The sequence below is a fragment of the Girardinichthys multiradiatus genome, chromosome 21 (genome assembly GCF_021462225.1).
Source record: "Girardinichthys multiradiatus isolate DD_20200921_A chromosome 21, DD_fGirMul_XY1, whole genome shotgun sequence".
Lineage (NCBI taxonomy): Eukaryota > Metazoa > Chordata > Actinopteri > Cyprinodontiformes > Goodeidae > Girardinichthys > Girardinichthys multiradiatus.
The window spans coordinates 12,950,076-12,965,770 of record NC_061813.1 but is presented as its reverse complement, the minus strand read 5'-3'; the positions used below and the strand labels follow the sequence as shown (position 1 = coordinate 12,965,770).

Sequence of the window (15,695 nt, the reverse complement as noted above, 5' to 3'; positions counted from 1 at the left end):
ACTTAATGTTATTTAGTTTATCAGAGTATAGGAGGCTGAATATAAATGCATTCGGAATTTTATTTATATACATATACTTCCTTTCTCTTCATAATAATGAACTTCTTTGTGTTGGTCCTACCCATACAATTACTGTAAGAATTATGAAGTTTAGAGTTGTCATCTGTAAAAATGTGAAAAGATTCAAGGGGTTATTACAAGGCACTGTGGTTAGTCTTTGTGATTGGTAAGAAGGTAAATAAACTTAAACAAGTTACAATGACGTATTTTTCTCCAACATCTACAGAAATGTATACAAACAACAAGAAAATGCTGTGAATACCATGCAGTCCTTGGTAAAAAGTCTTGCTTTCTGGACAGAAATCACGTGTGTAACCTGTCCCGCTGCGGTGCTACAGCGCCCCCGTGTGGTTGTCCTAAAACATAACTCCCCGCTGTTTGACTTCAAACAAGCTAACAGAAGAAGGCAAGGGCGGAATGCTGTGGATAAATAGGACTATGATGAATGGCATTAGCCTGATAAATGAAGCATTAAATTAGGGGTGAGAATGAAATTTCGTTTTGAGCCTAAAGGTAAGATTCAGCTGTTGTCTATTCAAGCTCTCCACTGTAGCTTGCTAGCCTGAGATGAGCGTGATGAGTAATAGCCTATATTTTGTCAGGGTTTGTGGACACACCGGACACTGTTCAAAATTCAGCCGCTTACACCTTACCCGTTAGCGTTCCGCAAAACTGCTTCTTAAAACTACATAAACCGCTTTTATGAAGTAATTAAAATATGCTACGTAATTCGGCACCGCTCAGGCGACTTGACGCTCATTACTTTGGGTTGCTACATTGACAAGTTTCCTTAGCCAGCAGGCAAAGCGGCGGCGATTTCTGTTTTGCAATGTTTTTGTTGGTAGTTGTGTCTCCTGTGAAAGACATGTGAACTCAGACTAAGGTTTGCACATTCTGTTGGAGGTGATCTTCACATAATACCGAAAGGCTGTTTACGTCCTGGCTAATTTAATTTGTTGAATATTAGATACGGTGTCGCATATTTATGCTAACGTACGACTTACAGACTGCTCGCGTTTAGCTAACGCGTTGCATCCAGGCCACGTTTCACCAAGGTTTGCAGAGTAATAAAACACCATGGACGTGTTGTTTTTTTAATGTTTGCGCTTTTTGTTTTTATGCATTTCTTCAGAATGTTGACATATCTGGTGCTCTTACAAATGAGTGTTATAATCAGGTCAAATATCATTTCAAATCCCCAAGAGGAAATCCACACTTTATTAGCTTGCTGAGTATTTCTTCGTATTGTGCATTTGTTAGTGGAAAAAGTACACCTCTGGATAGTATCTTTAAAAAAAAATTCTGCACTGTAATTTCTGCTGTTGTTGTAAAATTCATGAATTATCAATTACATGTGGCCATAATCAATAATTCATTTCTCTTTACAGTCTGGTGCCTTTATGCCAGAGTTAAAACATAGAACATACTACATTTTCATCAGTGAGAGGTTTTTCCTCTAAAATCTGGAGATTAATTATAAAATAATAATTAAAAATTACAATACTTTAGTACTGTGTCTACAGGGCCCTCACAGTCAATGTCTTCCTCCAGCTGAACATCACTGTTAGACCCCATCATCATACAACACTACTGAGGCCAGCCAAGGTCTGTGTTGGTGTGAAACGCCTTGGGTCCAGCTGCAGTTGTAGGGCGACGAGAAGCATTAAACTCAGGGAGATGGCTTCACCCTTCGTGCCTGTCCCTGTCCCCATGGACAGATCTTTGTCAGGCGGCGGTGGCAAGCTGAGGCGGCCGCAGCGGGCTGCGTCTCTTGGAAGCGTCTCAACCAGCTCGGAGTCCTCGTCCCCCATCACCAGGTCGGCAGGGGACGAGCGGGGACGAATTGGCGAAGGATCGGGTTCACGGCGTCAGTCACGCTGCATGGACAGAGCCAACCGCAGCCTGACCCCGCCGCCGCTGCAGACCCCCTTGACACGGGCCAGGGTGAACGGGATGCTGGACACTTCGGTCCAGTATTCGGCATGTCCTCGGTCCGTGTCGGATCCTGCTGGGAGCAAGCAAGCGGAGGACAGACCGATCACCCCCACAGTCCTGGGGTACGAGGTCATGGAGGAGAGAGCCAAGTTCACGGTAAGAACTTGAAGATATAATTAATCTGAAACTATGGAAACATTATCCATAACTCTATGGTTAGGACTGTGTACTGATTATCAGTTTACTTACACAGATAACAATAAAAATACAAATAGTCTTGTAATCCTGATAATCAGAGGTTTCAATATTGTGTATTCATGTAAAGAATAGAGTGTCAATAAAAGCCAATGTACAGATTATTTCAATGTACATGTTTCCTACACTTGTACTGGTTAAATACAGTTTTTATCCTCTGCAGGTTTATAAGGTCCTGGTCAGGAAGAGTCCAGATGAGAGCTGGGTTGTGTTTAGAAGGTACACTGACTTCTCCAGACTCAACGACAAGGTGGGTTTGGTTTTGCTGTGCTCATATGCAACTGTCCCCGATGTCACAGACATTTTCTGCTCCATTTTTGTTATCTCCCACTGGTGTTTGCAAACACTCTGTTATCGGCCGTTGGCTATCAGGCTGCTTTGCTTTGAGTGTGCAGTGAAAGCGGTCAGAGCTGCATGAAGCTTTTTGCAGTGGGCAGGAGGGAGAGGAAAGTAAAAGCTGATGCAAACACATAACTGTGCAGCCAAGAAGATTAAAGATAAGACAGGATAGATATGCATCCTCTCTAACTTCCTTTAATCTTTTTCAGCAGACACCTCCAAAAACCATGCAGTATTTTTAACTGCTGAAATATCACTGTTTGCACTGATTATTTACATGGAAAACATCGATAATTTCATCCACTGCGTTATCAGCACCAAATCTCCAGAGGAAGACTGCTTTATCCAGCCTGTGTGTAAGGTTAGCTAGCTAGCTAATGCCAGTGATTGTTTACAGCATGGAAAGTAGAGTTCATTACAGAACCAGCTTTTTACAAAAAGTATTTATTTAAGGTATTCATTTAACATTTTTTCACATTTTGTCTCATTGCAAACATAAAGACCAGTTTATTTAACTGTCATTTTATCTGATAGGCCATTACAAAATAGAGCATGCATGTGACGTTGGAGTAAAATTAGACATTGTTTTAAAATTGATTTACAAGTAAAAATCTGTAAACAGTGATATACATTTATAATGACCCCCAATTACTTTGACACCCCTAAATAAAATCCAGCACAACCAGCTGCCTTCAGAAGTAACCTCATTTCTAATAACAGGCCATCTGTGAGTAATTTAAACTCAGTATAAATACAGTTTTGCAGTGAAGGCCTCAGAGGTTTGTTAGAGAACAGCAGTGAGCAGAGCGGACGGGTCAGGGAGAAAGCCGTGGAGAATTTTAAAGGTTCTAAAATACTTGAGCTTCAAACGTTGAACAAAGCAATCATCTAAAAACTGAACGCAAATGGCACAACTAAAAACCTTTCAGGACATGATGGGTCAAGGAGAGCATTCATCACAGAATTAGCTTGGGGACGGCATGGCGATTCACGTAAAATCAAACCTTACCATGTTTTGGTACCTAAACGTATCGTTGTGACACTGAGGGAGTGGAAGAGTGGACGATTTTCCATGCCGGACATGAACACAGCTTTCCACATACAAGAGCGCAATCACGTTAGTAGCCACTCATACAGTCAACAAAGCAAGTATGGCTGATAGAAAGCGCTGGAAAGTATGGCTCGCTGCAATATTTGTGATGCAATGTGCAAGGCTAATCTGAGAATGCTCCTGCAGCCCCCCCAAGTGTGGTCTTAAAGAGCGGCAAATTTAGTTTTTACGTCAAAACTCCCCAGGGCTAACTCTCCTACTCCTGGTACACAGCACCGTTAGCACGCCTGCATTCGTTAGCGACTCGTCTGCAGACAGCAACATGGCTGGGTTTTAATTTGTGCATTACACTGCATGGTCAATTAAGGGTTTTAATGTTGAAGAAATGTTGGAAACAACTTAGATGTTACAATACAAACAGCTGGGTGTTGTTTTGATTTATTCATTAAAGTTTGTATTTTGAGAAATAAATGTTATATGGAAAACATTTGAGATTTTATTAATAAACGAATTAGCATTTATTATCACGTGAGCACACGCAAAGTACGGAAAACTGGTACTGTTGAGTACCAGTATCGGTACCATATTGGCTCAAATGTGTAAGGTAGCCATCCCTAATAAAACTAAACGATACATCCATGGCAGGAAACCTTCAACATTCTAGGTGTGATAAACCTCAGCAGGTTTGGTGTCAAAGGAGGAATTAGAGTCACTTTGTAGTTTGTAAGCAGAGAATAATTGCAGAGGCTGTATAGGTTTTGTTCTTCACTACAATGGCTGTTTTTGAATAGAGGGTGTTCCCTTATTGTTGAAAGTCTTCTATGGGAAATGGCCTGAACTTGTATAGCGATTTATCAAATCCACAGAGACTCCAAAGAGCTTTACACTACATTCAGTCATCCACCCATTCATTCACACACTGACACTGGTGAGCTACATTGTAGCCACAGCAGCAATGGAGGAGACCAACAGAAGTGAGGCTGCCATACAATCAGCGCCACCGAGTCACTGACCACCATCAGCAGGTAAGACGAGGGAAGGGTCTTGCTCAAGGACACAATGACTGAGACGGACGGTTCAAACCGGCAACCCACTTTGGTCATTTTCCTGTTAATGGTGTTGCTTTATGTGAGCATGATGTTTTGATATTAACCTTTTACTGTGTGTGTGTGTGTGTGTGTGTGTGTGTGTGTGTGTGTGTGTGTGCTCTCCTTCCAGCTAAAGGAAATGTTCCCTGGCTTCCGGCTCTCGCTGCCTCCTAAGAGGTGGTTTAAAGACAACTACGACAGCAACTTCCTGGAGGACAGGCAGCTGGGACTACAGGCTTTTCTGCAGAACTTGGTTGCACACAAAGACATCGGCAACTGGTACCTAACACAACTGGGATGTGGCTATTTCAATCATATTTGCTTGATTATTTGTTCTGGGATTAAACTCTAATTTTGATCATTTGAACAAATTACTGGCAGACACTGCTGATTCAGCTCTTTATTGTCACTTTTGCCAACAAATCTCAACTAAACAGAAAGTTAGCTTCAATATCTGACTAATATAAACAGTTTTTAGTGTCACATTTTCATTAATTTGGTCTAAACATTTATGCATGGTTATGTTTTGGTGTTTTCCTCTCCTTGACAGCCTTCCAGTGAGGGAGTTTCTGTGCCTCGATGACCCGCCTGGGCCTTTTGATAGCCTCGAGGAGAGCAGGGTAGGAATGCACAGACTTAGAAGGGATAGAAATTATTACAAACACTGTAACATCCCTTATTGATGAGGGCTCACTTCCCCTCTCTATATATACACATGGACTGCAATCAGGAGGCTATTCTGTGCAAACAAACAGGAATTCAAATTTTATTATTCATAGATTTAGACATTAATGTATTTTTATGTTGCTTGAGTCGTATTAATAGCTGGGATTATTTTTGAACACATGGTACGAAGCTGTAACACATAAAATGATAGATTTTTGATGTTGGAGAACTCTGTGTTAGAGCAGTTTTGCTCTCCTGCTCAGTTTCTGATGGCTGGCTGGGCAAGAAAAACCCCAACCAGCACCATCCTTTTGCAAAGGAAGGTCATTCAGGAAGGATCCTGAAATTTACCCAAGGACACTTTTTAATTGAAGCTGTTTATAAACGTTGTGTTCATCTGGAACGAAAAGGTGGTCTGACTGGATCTTATGGTTTTCCTGAGTCTACAACTGATGTAAAGATTCATCTTAAAGTCAAATGGAAACTGAGCAGGGTCGTAGTTTCTGAATCTTGTGAATGAAACAAGACACAGCTGGCAGTCAGGTGCTGATAAATGACAAGCCTCATGTTTGTTGGGTTCCTGATTAAATGTTACCCAGTCAGCCTCTGGTATCGTAATGATTTTACATATATGTTTTAACAGTGGCGGATGCTGGTCTTTCAAGGAGGGGAAGCTCAATTTCAAGATCGCTGATTCGCTCATTTCGCTGTCAATGAAAAAGAGATTCAGCCTGAGACAGATCATCCAATCATCATGCAAAAGCTGAGCGTCCGGGCCAGTTGAGGCCAGCCCACTGCCCCATAGACCCCCAGAGACGCTGAGCGTCTGATGGGGGGGACAAAGCCCAGCATTTTTGCTTCACTATTCAACTCACTGTTTAAAGCTGTGAAGCTGCAGAAATGAGTGAGAGGAAAGTTGCGTCGTTACCAGCGATAAGAAGTTGATTCTGAACAAAAGTTGAGCGCGTTGTAGCACATATTTAGTCAATAACATGTACACACATCAGTATATATTTGATCACTTATTTTTTTGACATTTTAGGGGAAGCTGGGCTTCCCTTGCAGTCTTAGAGCAATCACCACTGTGTGATGGATGGAGTGGGTTAATAGTATTCAGGTTCCACATGTTTCAGCTTTTGTTAAATTCACTTTCTACTGGATAGTTGTTGAACGTGTTCACTGTTTGTTATGTAACAGTAATTTCGATGTATTTCTTTGGGATTCAATGTGATAGACCAACAAGATTATGCACAAAGTAGCGCATGCTTGAGGAATGGAAATAAAACAGTTTCCTAAACTTTGTACAAAACAAATTTGAAAGTTTTGTTGTACATTTCTGCTAACTTTGCACATCTTGCCTCTGAAATATTTGCCCATTTTGCTTTTCAGAACAGACTGGATAGAGATTTAGCTCTGGACTTTGACTGGGCCATTCTAACCAATGAATATGCTTCAAATAAAACCATCCATGTAGCTCTAGCTTTAGTTTTGTGTTGTTGTTTTGCTAGAAGCTGAGCCTCTGCCCCGATCTCAAGTCTTCTGCAGCCTAACAGGTTTTCTTCCCATATTGTTCTATATTTAGCCCCAATTATGTTGAAATTGAAATCCTCCTGGGGAGGTGTGGTAGAAGCAGCCTATCAAAAAGTTCACTTCTCTACAGCTTTATCCCTGACCTGATTTATGGGTGTTCATAGTGTGGCATCGATATGAATACATACCACACTTTTCAGGTTTTTATTTGGTAAAACAAACTTTGTCTTGGTCTGTCATACATTAAACGTATAGATGTAACAGTCTAATTAATTTTCCTCCCTTCAGGCATTCTGTGAGACTCTCGAGGAAAGCAACTACCGCCTCCAGAAGGAGCTGCTGGAGAAGCAGAAAGAGATCGACTCACTAAAGAGGAAACTGCAGGAGAGGGAGCAGACCATCCTGATACTGGAGAAGCACGTCAAGTGAGTAGACGTGTGCAAACATTGACCACCTGAATGAATGCGGTAGTTGTTGGAATAAGGATGGGTGCACATAGAGCCACATTATTTGCAGGAGGTTTTTATTGTTCCTTGCCGATCGATGTGTGTGCACGGCCGTTGCAGTGGAGGATGCGCGATCCCGGGGTCTCCGTGTGGTCTGTCGGCTCAGGGAAGCGAGAGCAGTGCAGACGCTGATGTGGAGTCGTCCGCAGCAGAGGCTGATCAGGACATCCCTGACGACGCGAGGTAAATGACACACCCAAACAACAAATACTAAACAGATGTAAGAGCGGATGCTCCACTCTGTTGATGTTAATTCTAACCTTTTCTGCCTCTCCTGCCAAGACTTTATTCAATGCAGAATAAATGATGCAAAGTATTTTGACAAATTTGTGAATTAAAGCTTCATATTGGATTTTTCCAGTCACAAACAATGCCTTGCAAAAGGTGCATTCTAAAAGTTTTTACAATTTGTCATCAGAGAACCATAATGCATGCATTTATATTCAGCCCCATTTTACACAAATACCCCTAAATAAAACACACTGTGCCCAATTGCTTTCAGAAGTTGACTAGTTAACAGAGTCAACCTGTGTGTCATTTAATCTCAGTGTAAATCCAGCTGTTCTGTGAAGGCCTCAGAGGTTTCTTAGAGAACAAACAGCATCATGAAAACCAAGGAACACAGCAGACAAGTCAGGGAGAAAGTTGAATGCAATTAAGATGAAAGCCTTTATTGTGGCTGCATGGTTAACAGAGGTGGACAAGTTAAAAGTTGGCTTAGGTTATAAAACATTGCACATCAATCAGAGCACTGTTCATCCGGACATAGAGCACGACACAGCTGCAGACCATCTGAATCATGGACCTCCACTTAAACTTACAGGTCATGCAAGGAGCGCGTTATTTAGAGAAGCAACCAAGAGGCCCCTGGTGACTCTGGAGGAGCTGCAGAGATCCAAAGCTAGGGTGTGACTATTGAAAGAAAAGACAGCTGTTAGCTATATTCTCCCCAAATCTGACTTCCATGGGAAGACAGGGAATAAAAAAGTCAATGTTGAAAGAAAGCCTCAAGAAGCTCCATTTGGTGTTCACCACAAGCCCTATAGGGGACACAGCAAACATGTGGAAGAAGGTGATCTAGACGGATGAGACCAGAACCGAACCTTTTGGCCTAAATACCAAACACTGTGTGTGTGACAGAACACCACATCTCCACTATGAAACATGGTGGTTGCAGCAACATGATATGGGGAGGATTTTCTTCAACAGTACCAGAGAAGCTAGTGAAGAGTTGATGTAAAGATGAATGGTACTAAATACAGGGCCATCCTGAAAGAAAACTAGTTAGAGGCTGCAAAAGACTTGGACCTTGGGCAGAGGTTCACCTACCAGCTGAAGAACAAGTCTAAACATTCATCCAGGGTTAGAACAGAACGCTTGAGATCAACGCATGTTCCTGTGTGAATGAATACTTTTGCAAGGCACTGTACCCATCTGTAAAGCTGAGAAGAAATGAAAAGACATGTCTCCTTAATCCCTTTCATGGCTTAGACCTTTCCTTGTTATGAATTTATCACTTAACTCAGTTCCATGGGAGTAACTATTGATTTCAAGCAGACTGATGTAGTCCAGGTTTTAAAAGCTGTAGTGAAAAAAGTGTTGTAATATTTTCAGCAAAAGCATAAATACTCCAGTAATCCGATCTGTGCTTCCTACAGACGAGGATAAAAATTGTGTTTTCTGGTATCATCCAGAAAACCTTGAGAACGGGAATGTCAGCTGAATTAGAGTGGAAAAAACACACAACTGCTTGCTGAAGGTCTGCTCAAATATTTTAGAAAATTCAAAGACCCTCAGGGACATGACTGTTGGTTGAGTATGCAGGGAGTATGACCTTGTTGGTGTCTCCCCTGCAGTCACATATGATGGTGGAAAACATGAAGAATACCTCTAAGATATCAGGAAATAGGCTTCAGGAGGTGAACATGAGCTCTGTCAAAACCAATCTGGATAAATCTGAGCAGATTTGCCTAGAAGAATAGAAAACGGTTCCAGAAACAAGATTATAAAAGCGTTCCTGGGGATGCTAGCTAACACTGCTGCCAAAGACACATTTTAACTCTGCTTTGTACATTTAAACAGTTTTAAAAGAAGATTTGCTAACTAATCAGTAACTAATATTGTCATTATGGTTATTCTAGTTTTTAAAGTGTTCTGCCTTGTGATGTTTTTTTTACCTGCATATTTCACAGCAGTGCAGCTGCAGTCTGAAAGCAGAGCGGCCTGACTTGTCAGGTATTCTGAAAGCTAGCTCGTCAGGCGGCATACTTGTTCTCATTAGCAACATGCATCCCATAACCTGTGCTGTAAACATGCTCTGCAATGTGATGTCAGGGTGTTCAAACATGGACTCAGCTCTTTTGTTTTTTGTTCCACGTCCAAATGCGGCATGCTAAATGTGCAGCTAACTGTGGCGTCTTTCCTGTCTGTACTGGCTGCAGGAAGTCTGTTTTATGTTGCTGTGGAAACACGTTTGCCTCCTTGCAGCTTTCTGCAGTTTTTGCTTGTTTTCCCACACTTTAATGCTTCAGATGTTCAAGCATATTTTAATAAAGATAAGAATGAATGCAAGAACTAGTTTTGTAATGATGATTGATCTTATCAAGGGTCGAGGCTATTCATACTAACCTGATATTAAAGTTAGGCTGGTTTGGATAGCTTTGATAGTATTGGTTTAATGATCTGAAACGGTTAAGTGTAAAAAAATGGGCAAAACATAAGAACCCTGCAAGGGGGGATAAATACTTTCACAGCACTGTAAGTGTTGTTTATATAGAAACTGATTTTAAAGCTGGGATGAGTTTCGTTTTACCATGCCAAGTTCAACTATCTCCTCCCTCACATGATTACAGTGCATGGACACGCTGACATCTTTCAAAGCCTGGTGTTATACTTCCAGAGGCTTGGCAGCTGCTGTTCAGAGTGAAAACATCGCTGCAGGCCACAGAAATGCATTGGAAAATGGCTTCAAAATACCAGGCTGATTTGAAGTTTCTCATGTGACGTGAGGTGTTGAGTGACCTTAAAAAGACTCGGGACCCCAGCTGTGGTGTGGATTTATGGTGCTGCAATGTTCTGGGCTTCTCAAACCTAAAACTAACACGTTCTCTAAATGCCTCTCACACGGCGATGTGTGTGCTCACTGTGTCGGTCTCTTCCAATGGCTGGTTCATAACCCTGCGGGTCCTTGCAAAAGTATTTACACGTCTCGGCCTTTCCCCGATTTAATCACATTCCAGCAACAAACTTCAATAAATTTTGCACAAGCCAAGAAAACCAAAATGTCTTTTCAAAACCGCAAACCTTCCAAGACATGGCCGTCCATCTAAACTGACAAGGAGGGGAATAAATCAGAGAAGCAGCCAAGAGGGTGTTAATATCTCTGGAGGAACTGCAGAGATCCAGAGCTCAGGTAGGAGAGTCTGTTGACAGGACAGCCGTTTTATGGACTCCATAGGAACTCTGAACCTACATACAAAACATTGTATGTAGGTTCAGTTGGCAAGATTTGAACATTGATGTTCACAGACGCTGTCCATATGAATGAACTCCAGTTATTTAGCAAAGAAAGGACAGATAGTCTCCATATGGTGGCTTAAAGACTTGAGGATGTAACTGTGGATTAGGAGGCTCTCAAAAATGTTGACTTTATTGGCTGAATGCAAATGTTCATCACACTTTCAGATTTTTACTGTTAAATTCAAATCTTATATAATTTTCTTTCCACTTCACAATTATGCACTACTTCATTAATCTATTACTTAAAATCCCAAAAAACTACGCTGAGCTTTCTGACAATATGACAAAATGTGGAAAAGTTCAAGCGGTATGAATACTTTTGCAAAGCACCATACATCTTATTTCTGCATTTCTTGTATAGTCCTGTCAGTTTGTCATTAGTTGTGTTGTCTGAGTTATAGATTACTCAGAGTTTTCTTTGCAGAAATCCATGAAATGAACGTTGTGTCTCTGCAGTGACAGGTGTCAGCTCCAGCCGGTGCGGTCCTCTGCCTGTTGGTGCAGGCCATCTCTCAGCGCCTCTCCGCCGGTCATCCAGGTCACTCAGCTGTTCCACAAGAAAACTGAGGATTAGCGCCAAGCCCTGTCCGTTCTCGTATTGCCCTCCATCGTCCACCTGTTTTGCCTTCACATCACATCGCCTATCTCCACTTTTCAGGCTGGAACTGCTGTTTGACATGAAAGAGCCCGAGTTTGATCCGACGGCGCGTTGAGTTGAAAGGAAATGGTTTCACACTGACACGTCATGTGGGTTATTTTATCTGGCACCTAAAACACTTTATAAAACCTGAGAACCTCAGACTGAACTGACCCGTTTGCGCTCAAACCTCCTCCTGCGTTTGTCAGGTTGAGCGTCTGTGATTCTGCCACCATAAACAACCTGAAGGCTTTGATGACAATCTGCAACAAAATGAACCATGACCGTCTCAGACATTTATTGCCTTTTGAGAAAAGGTCTTCTCCAAACGGAGAGACGGTGCCTGCGGCTATCTGAGCAGCTATAAATTATTACGTCACAGGTAAAGGACCAGGTGGGTTATTTTATGGTCAGTATGCAGGTACTTTGTACTGCCACTCACTGCTAGTGTAAAGAAAGTTTATGTTATTGGTCAGTTTTCACCCAGAAGCCAACATTCCCTCTTGCTTTAAGTGCCAAGTGTGGTATGGAAGCTGCAACGTACAGAACCAAGATGGAGACATGACATGCCATAGCTGATATGAACACAGATCATCATTTCATTACGTTTTAAACAGAAGAAAAACCTTAACCGGCATCTGATCCTGTTAGTAGGTTAGACTACAATCATTGTGTGGTAATGTAGGTAACACTAAAGAAACATTTCAGCCAGTTTACTTAAAGCTTTTCCTTCTCTCCTCCATGCATCCATGTTAACATGCAGCTTTGGTTGAAGATTTTACATTACCATGTGCACTTTAAGACATTGGACTCTAGATTATTGTGATAAAGGTAAAAATGATTTGCTCCTGGTGCTTAATGCATTTAACTTGCTATGAAATATGTCAACACTAAGTCAGATTTGGTTGTTTTCCCAAGATGAACCACAAACGCCTCGTTTTTTGTTCTTCCCACCTATCGCAGTTGACAGGATGTTCAGATGACTTGATCATCCAAGTGGCCGTGAGCTCCAGCATGCTGAAACTATGAGAGAAAGATCGGGTTAAGCCAAGAATTGGTAAAGAGATGTGAATGGAAGCCCATCTTTTACATCACAAATGGTGCTACTTAGGACAAATAAATACTCTAAAGCTGAAAGGCTAACAGGCCACCACTCTAAAAACATCACAACTCGACTGTTCCTGGTGAACAAGTCACCCATACAAGCCATATTTTTTTAATCTAAGCAATGCTCAAGAGGCAGATGTATCATATGGTGGCCATGTGTGCTCACCATCTGTGGCTTTCGCTCTTTAATCATCAGTTAATGAGGGTTTAATAGCTGATGTTGTCTCTTGCTCGCCTGGAACAGGTCAGGTTTTGCACTTTATGGATGAATGACGAACGATTGCTCAGATGTTGTTTTTACTATTTCTAAGACAGAAACATGCTTTTTTGATTACTAAAATCTTTTGATTTCTAACTGGGTCTAAAATGTTAATATTTGTTTTGTTTATGGTCTGTGCTTTACTGTATATTTGCTTCTTGCATAATTAAGTGCCTTGAAAGGTTTTTTTCTTAGCTTTTCTTCCAATGTGTTTGGATTGCTTTATAGATTTGTGCAGGACATGAAACATATCATCTCTCCTTCTGACGGAAAGGTTTTAAATAACACTCTTGTGTATGTATTATGGTTTTGAATAGACAAAATACTATGGTTTTGTAATATCACACTCACTGAATCTTTGCTGATAGCCTGTAATTTCACTATAAAATATATACATGAATAACATTTGGTGCAACAAGGCCCAAGAGTTGAAATGGATACTGTAGACACTGTTATACGCACTGCTTATCGGGTATAAAAAATATATATTCACATGATTAAAGAGGGAGTAACGTTGAATACACATATATTTGTTTTCTGTTTTTTTTATGTTTAAAGTCTGTGTTACCATGGCAAGTAATGGTTCCAGCTTTTTGTGAAATAAAACTTCGGATCTGGTTGCTGTGAAGGTGGTGTGAATTAGACTTTTTAAGGGGAAAAAAAGGATCCAAAACTTCATATGATTACTTTTTATCTGTAGTACAGGTATTACTGAGTGCCGTTCACTGGATGGAGTTTCTGATGGCGGATTACTCAGATGGGGCCCATTTTAGTCACATTAAACTTATGACAGGCTTTATGTTCAAGATGATGGAGTTTGCCAACATTTCCATCTTTTATTATGCCTATAAAACTTTAATAGGGTTGGCCCTGTACACATTGTCGTGTTTTCGCTTTGCTTAATACGATCCTATGGGTTCAAAGAGCATTCTTTTCAACAGCACAACTACAGTACCTCACACAATAATACCACTGGAACCTTTCTCCTTTTTGTCTTGTTAAAACCACAAACCTTAATGTATTGCATTGGGATTTTTTGTGAAGGACCTAAACATTATTGAACATAAATGGGGGGGGGGGATGAGGCATGGTCTTCACATTTTTCTGCAAATATAAATTTAGAAACCTATCCCAGCCTTTGAACATTACTGGAGCACTGTAAAGCTCATGTGGGAAGACATGGTTGTCCACTTAAACAGAGGCCAGGCTAGAAGAGAAGCAGCCAAGAAGTCCATGGTAACTGTGGAGGAGCAGCAGTGATCCACAGCTCAGGTGACATCTATTGACAGGACAACTCTCAGTTGTGCACCCCACAAATCTAGAGGCCAGAAGAACGCAATTGTAAGACATCCTGTTTGGAATTTGCCACAAGCCATGTAGGAGACAGAAAACGTGCTCTTTTGATAAGACCACAATTAGACAGTTTGACCGACATATGAAATGCTATCAGTCGTGGAAAACAATCTCAGACATCCACCTGAACACCTTGTTCCCACAGTGAAACATCATGCTGTGATGATGCTTCAGCAGGTAAAAGGAAAGCCTTTTTACCTTTGTGTGAATCTGCATGCTTTCATTTGCCTGTCACTTTGCTGCTGGTAGACCTGAATCTCCCCACTAAGGGACAATCAAGGATATTTCTATAATATTCTAATTACATAAGTAGGAACAAGAACATCCTGGCATTTTTACTGCGTAGCAGACTTGCCGCCCTTTCGTTAAATTTGTCTAAATGCAGCAAGTGACCCATATCCTGTTCTTGTTGTATTTTTCCTTTATTCCAAATAAACATAGATTCATTTTCTACAAAGGTTTGAATACATTGTTTGCTTTAAAATATTGCATGTATAGTTGTTGGTGAGGCAAAAAGGAAAAAACAGTTTTGCATTTTAAATTTTTAAAAAGAAACATCAAATTTGTGTGACCTGTGAACACAGGTACATCAAAAAGTTACATATTTTTTGTGACTCATTTCAGAAAGTGAAACTCGTATAGATTCATGACACAGAGTGAAATATTTCAAGCCTTTATTTCTTGTAAATTAGATGATTATGGCCTACAGATAATGAAAACCCTAATTTCAGTGTCCCAGATAACTAGAATATTGTAAAAAAAAAAAAAATTGGAAGTTCTTGGTGTCACACCATCATCAGTTAATTAAAACACCTGCAAAGCTTTCCTGAGCCTATAAATGGTTTCAGTCTGGATCAGCAAGCGGCACAATCATGGGATACGATCCATGTCTTTTTCTAGTTAGAGAGTAATAAATACTGAAGTAAGTTTATTTTACTGACACTTGATCCGTTTTCGACATGGATGAAGAGTAGGTGGGATGAGTCAAAGCTTCAGCCCCCTTTTCAGTCAGTCTTGTTGAAAACCTTGCTTGTATGGTATGTTCACCTTGAATCCTATGACATAAACTAAACTCGATTTATGAATGACAGTCGATTTAAACTTTGGATGATTTTAGTAAACATCATTGCCATATTTCATTTAGTTCCCCAGCTTCTGTAAACTTTGCATTAAAGAAGGGCTGAATAGCTGATTCTCTAAAGGACAACTTTGAAACTTGTCATTTGACACAAAGAACATAACTCAGGTTCAGGTTATCTTAACATATTTCTTAAATTCTAGATGAGAAGTTACCCAGCACACATTTTGTAAAGGTTATTACTTTTTTTCTCCATCAGTTTTCTTCCAGTTTATGTTAATATTGCTTTTTTGGGAGTGTCAGGAACAGATG

General features: G+C 40.7%; 1 protein-coding gene across 9 annotated transcripts; it reads left to right on the top strand.

Moving 5' to 3' along the window:
- The first annotated feature begins 422 nt into the window (after positions 1-422).
- On the top strand, positions 423-13,580 carry snx16 (sorting nexin 16). 9 transcript variants are annotated; one of them, XM_047350188.1, is made up of 9 exons: positions 423-573; positions 1,612-2,151; positions 2,414-2,500; positions 4,859-5,007; positions 5,279-5,348; positions 7,213-7,349; positions 7,491-7,613; positions 9,626-9,665; positions 11,406-11,541. In XM_047350188.1, exons 2-8 carry the CDS (start codon positions 1,738-1,740, stop codon positions 9,639-9,641), a joined length of 996 nt encoding a protein of 331 aa, XP_047206144.1. In that variant the 5' UTR covers positions 423-573; positions 1,612-1,737; the 3' UTR covers positions 9,642-9,665; positions 11,406-11,541. The 9 variants fall into 9 exon arrangements, with proteins under 9 accessions (XP_047206144.1, XP_047206143.1, XP_047206141.1 ...); XM_047350187.1 differs by having other exon boundaries at positions 9,623-9,665; XM_047350185.1 differs by having other exon boundaries at positions 7,441-7,613.
- The last annotated feature ends 2,115 nt before the right edge of the window (positions 13,581-15,695 follow it).

Coding starts and splice junctions, on each gene's coding strand:
- snx16 (XM_047350180.1), top strand. CDS start 1,738: ATGGCTTCACCCTTCGTGCCTGTCCCTGTCCCCATGGACAGATCTTTG. Junction 5,349..7,212: donor ATAGCCTCGAGGAGAGCAGG/GTAGGAATGCAC, acceptor TCCTCCCTTCAG/GCATTCTGTGAGACTCTCGA. Junction 7,614..11,405: donor GACATCCCTGACGACGCGAG/GTAAATGACACA, acceptor GTGTCTCTGCAG/TGACAGGTGTCAGCTCCAGC.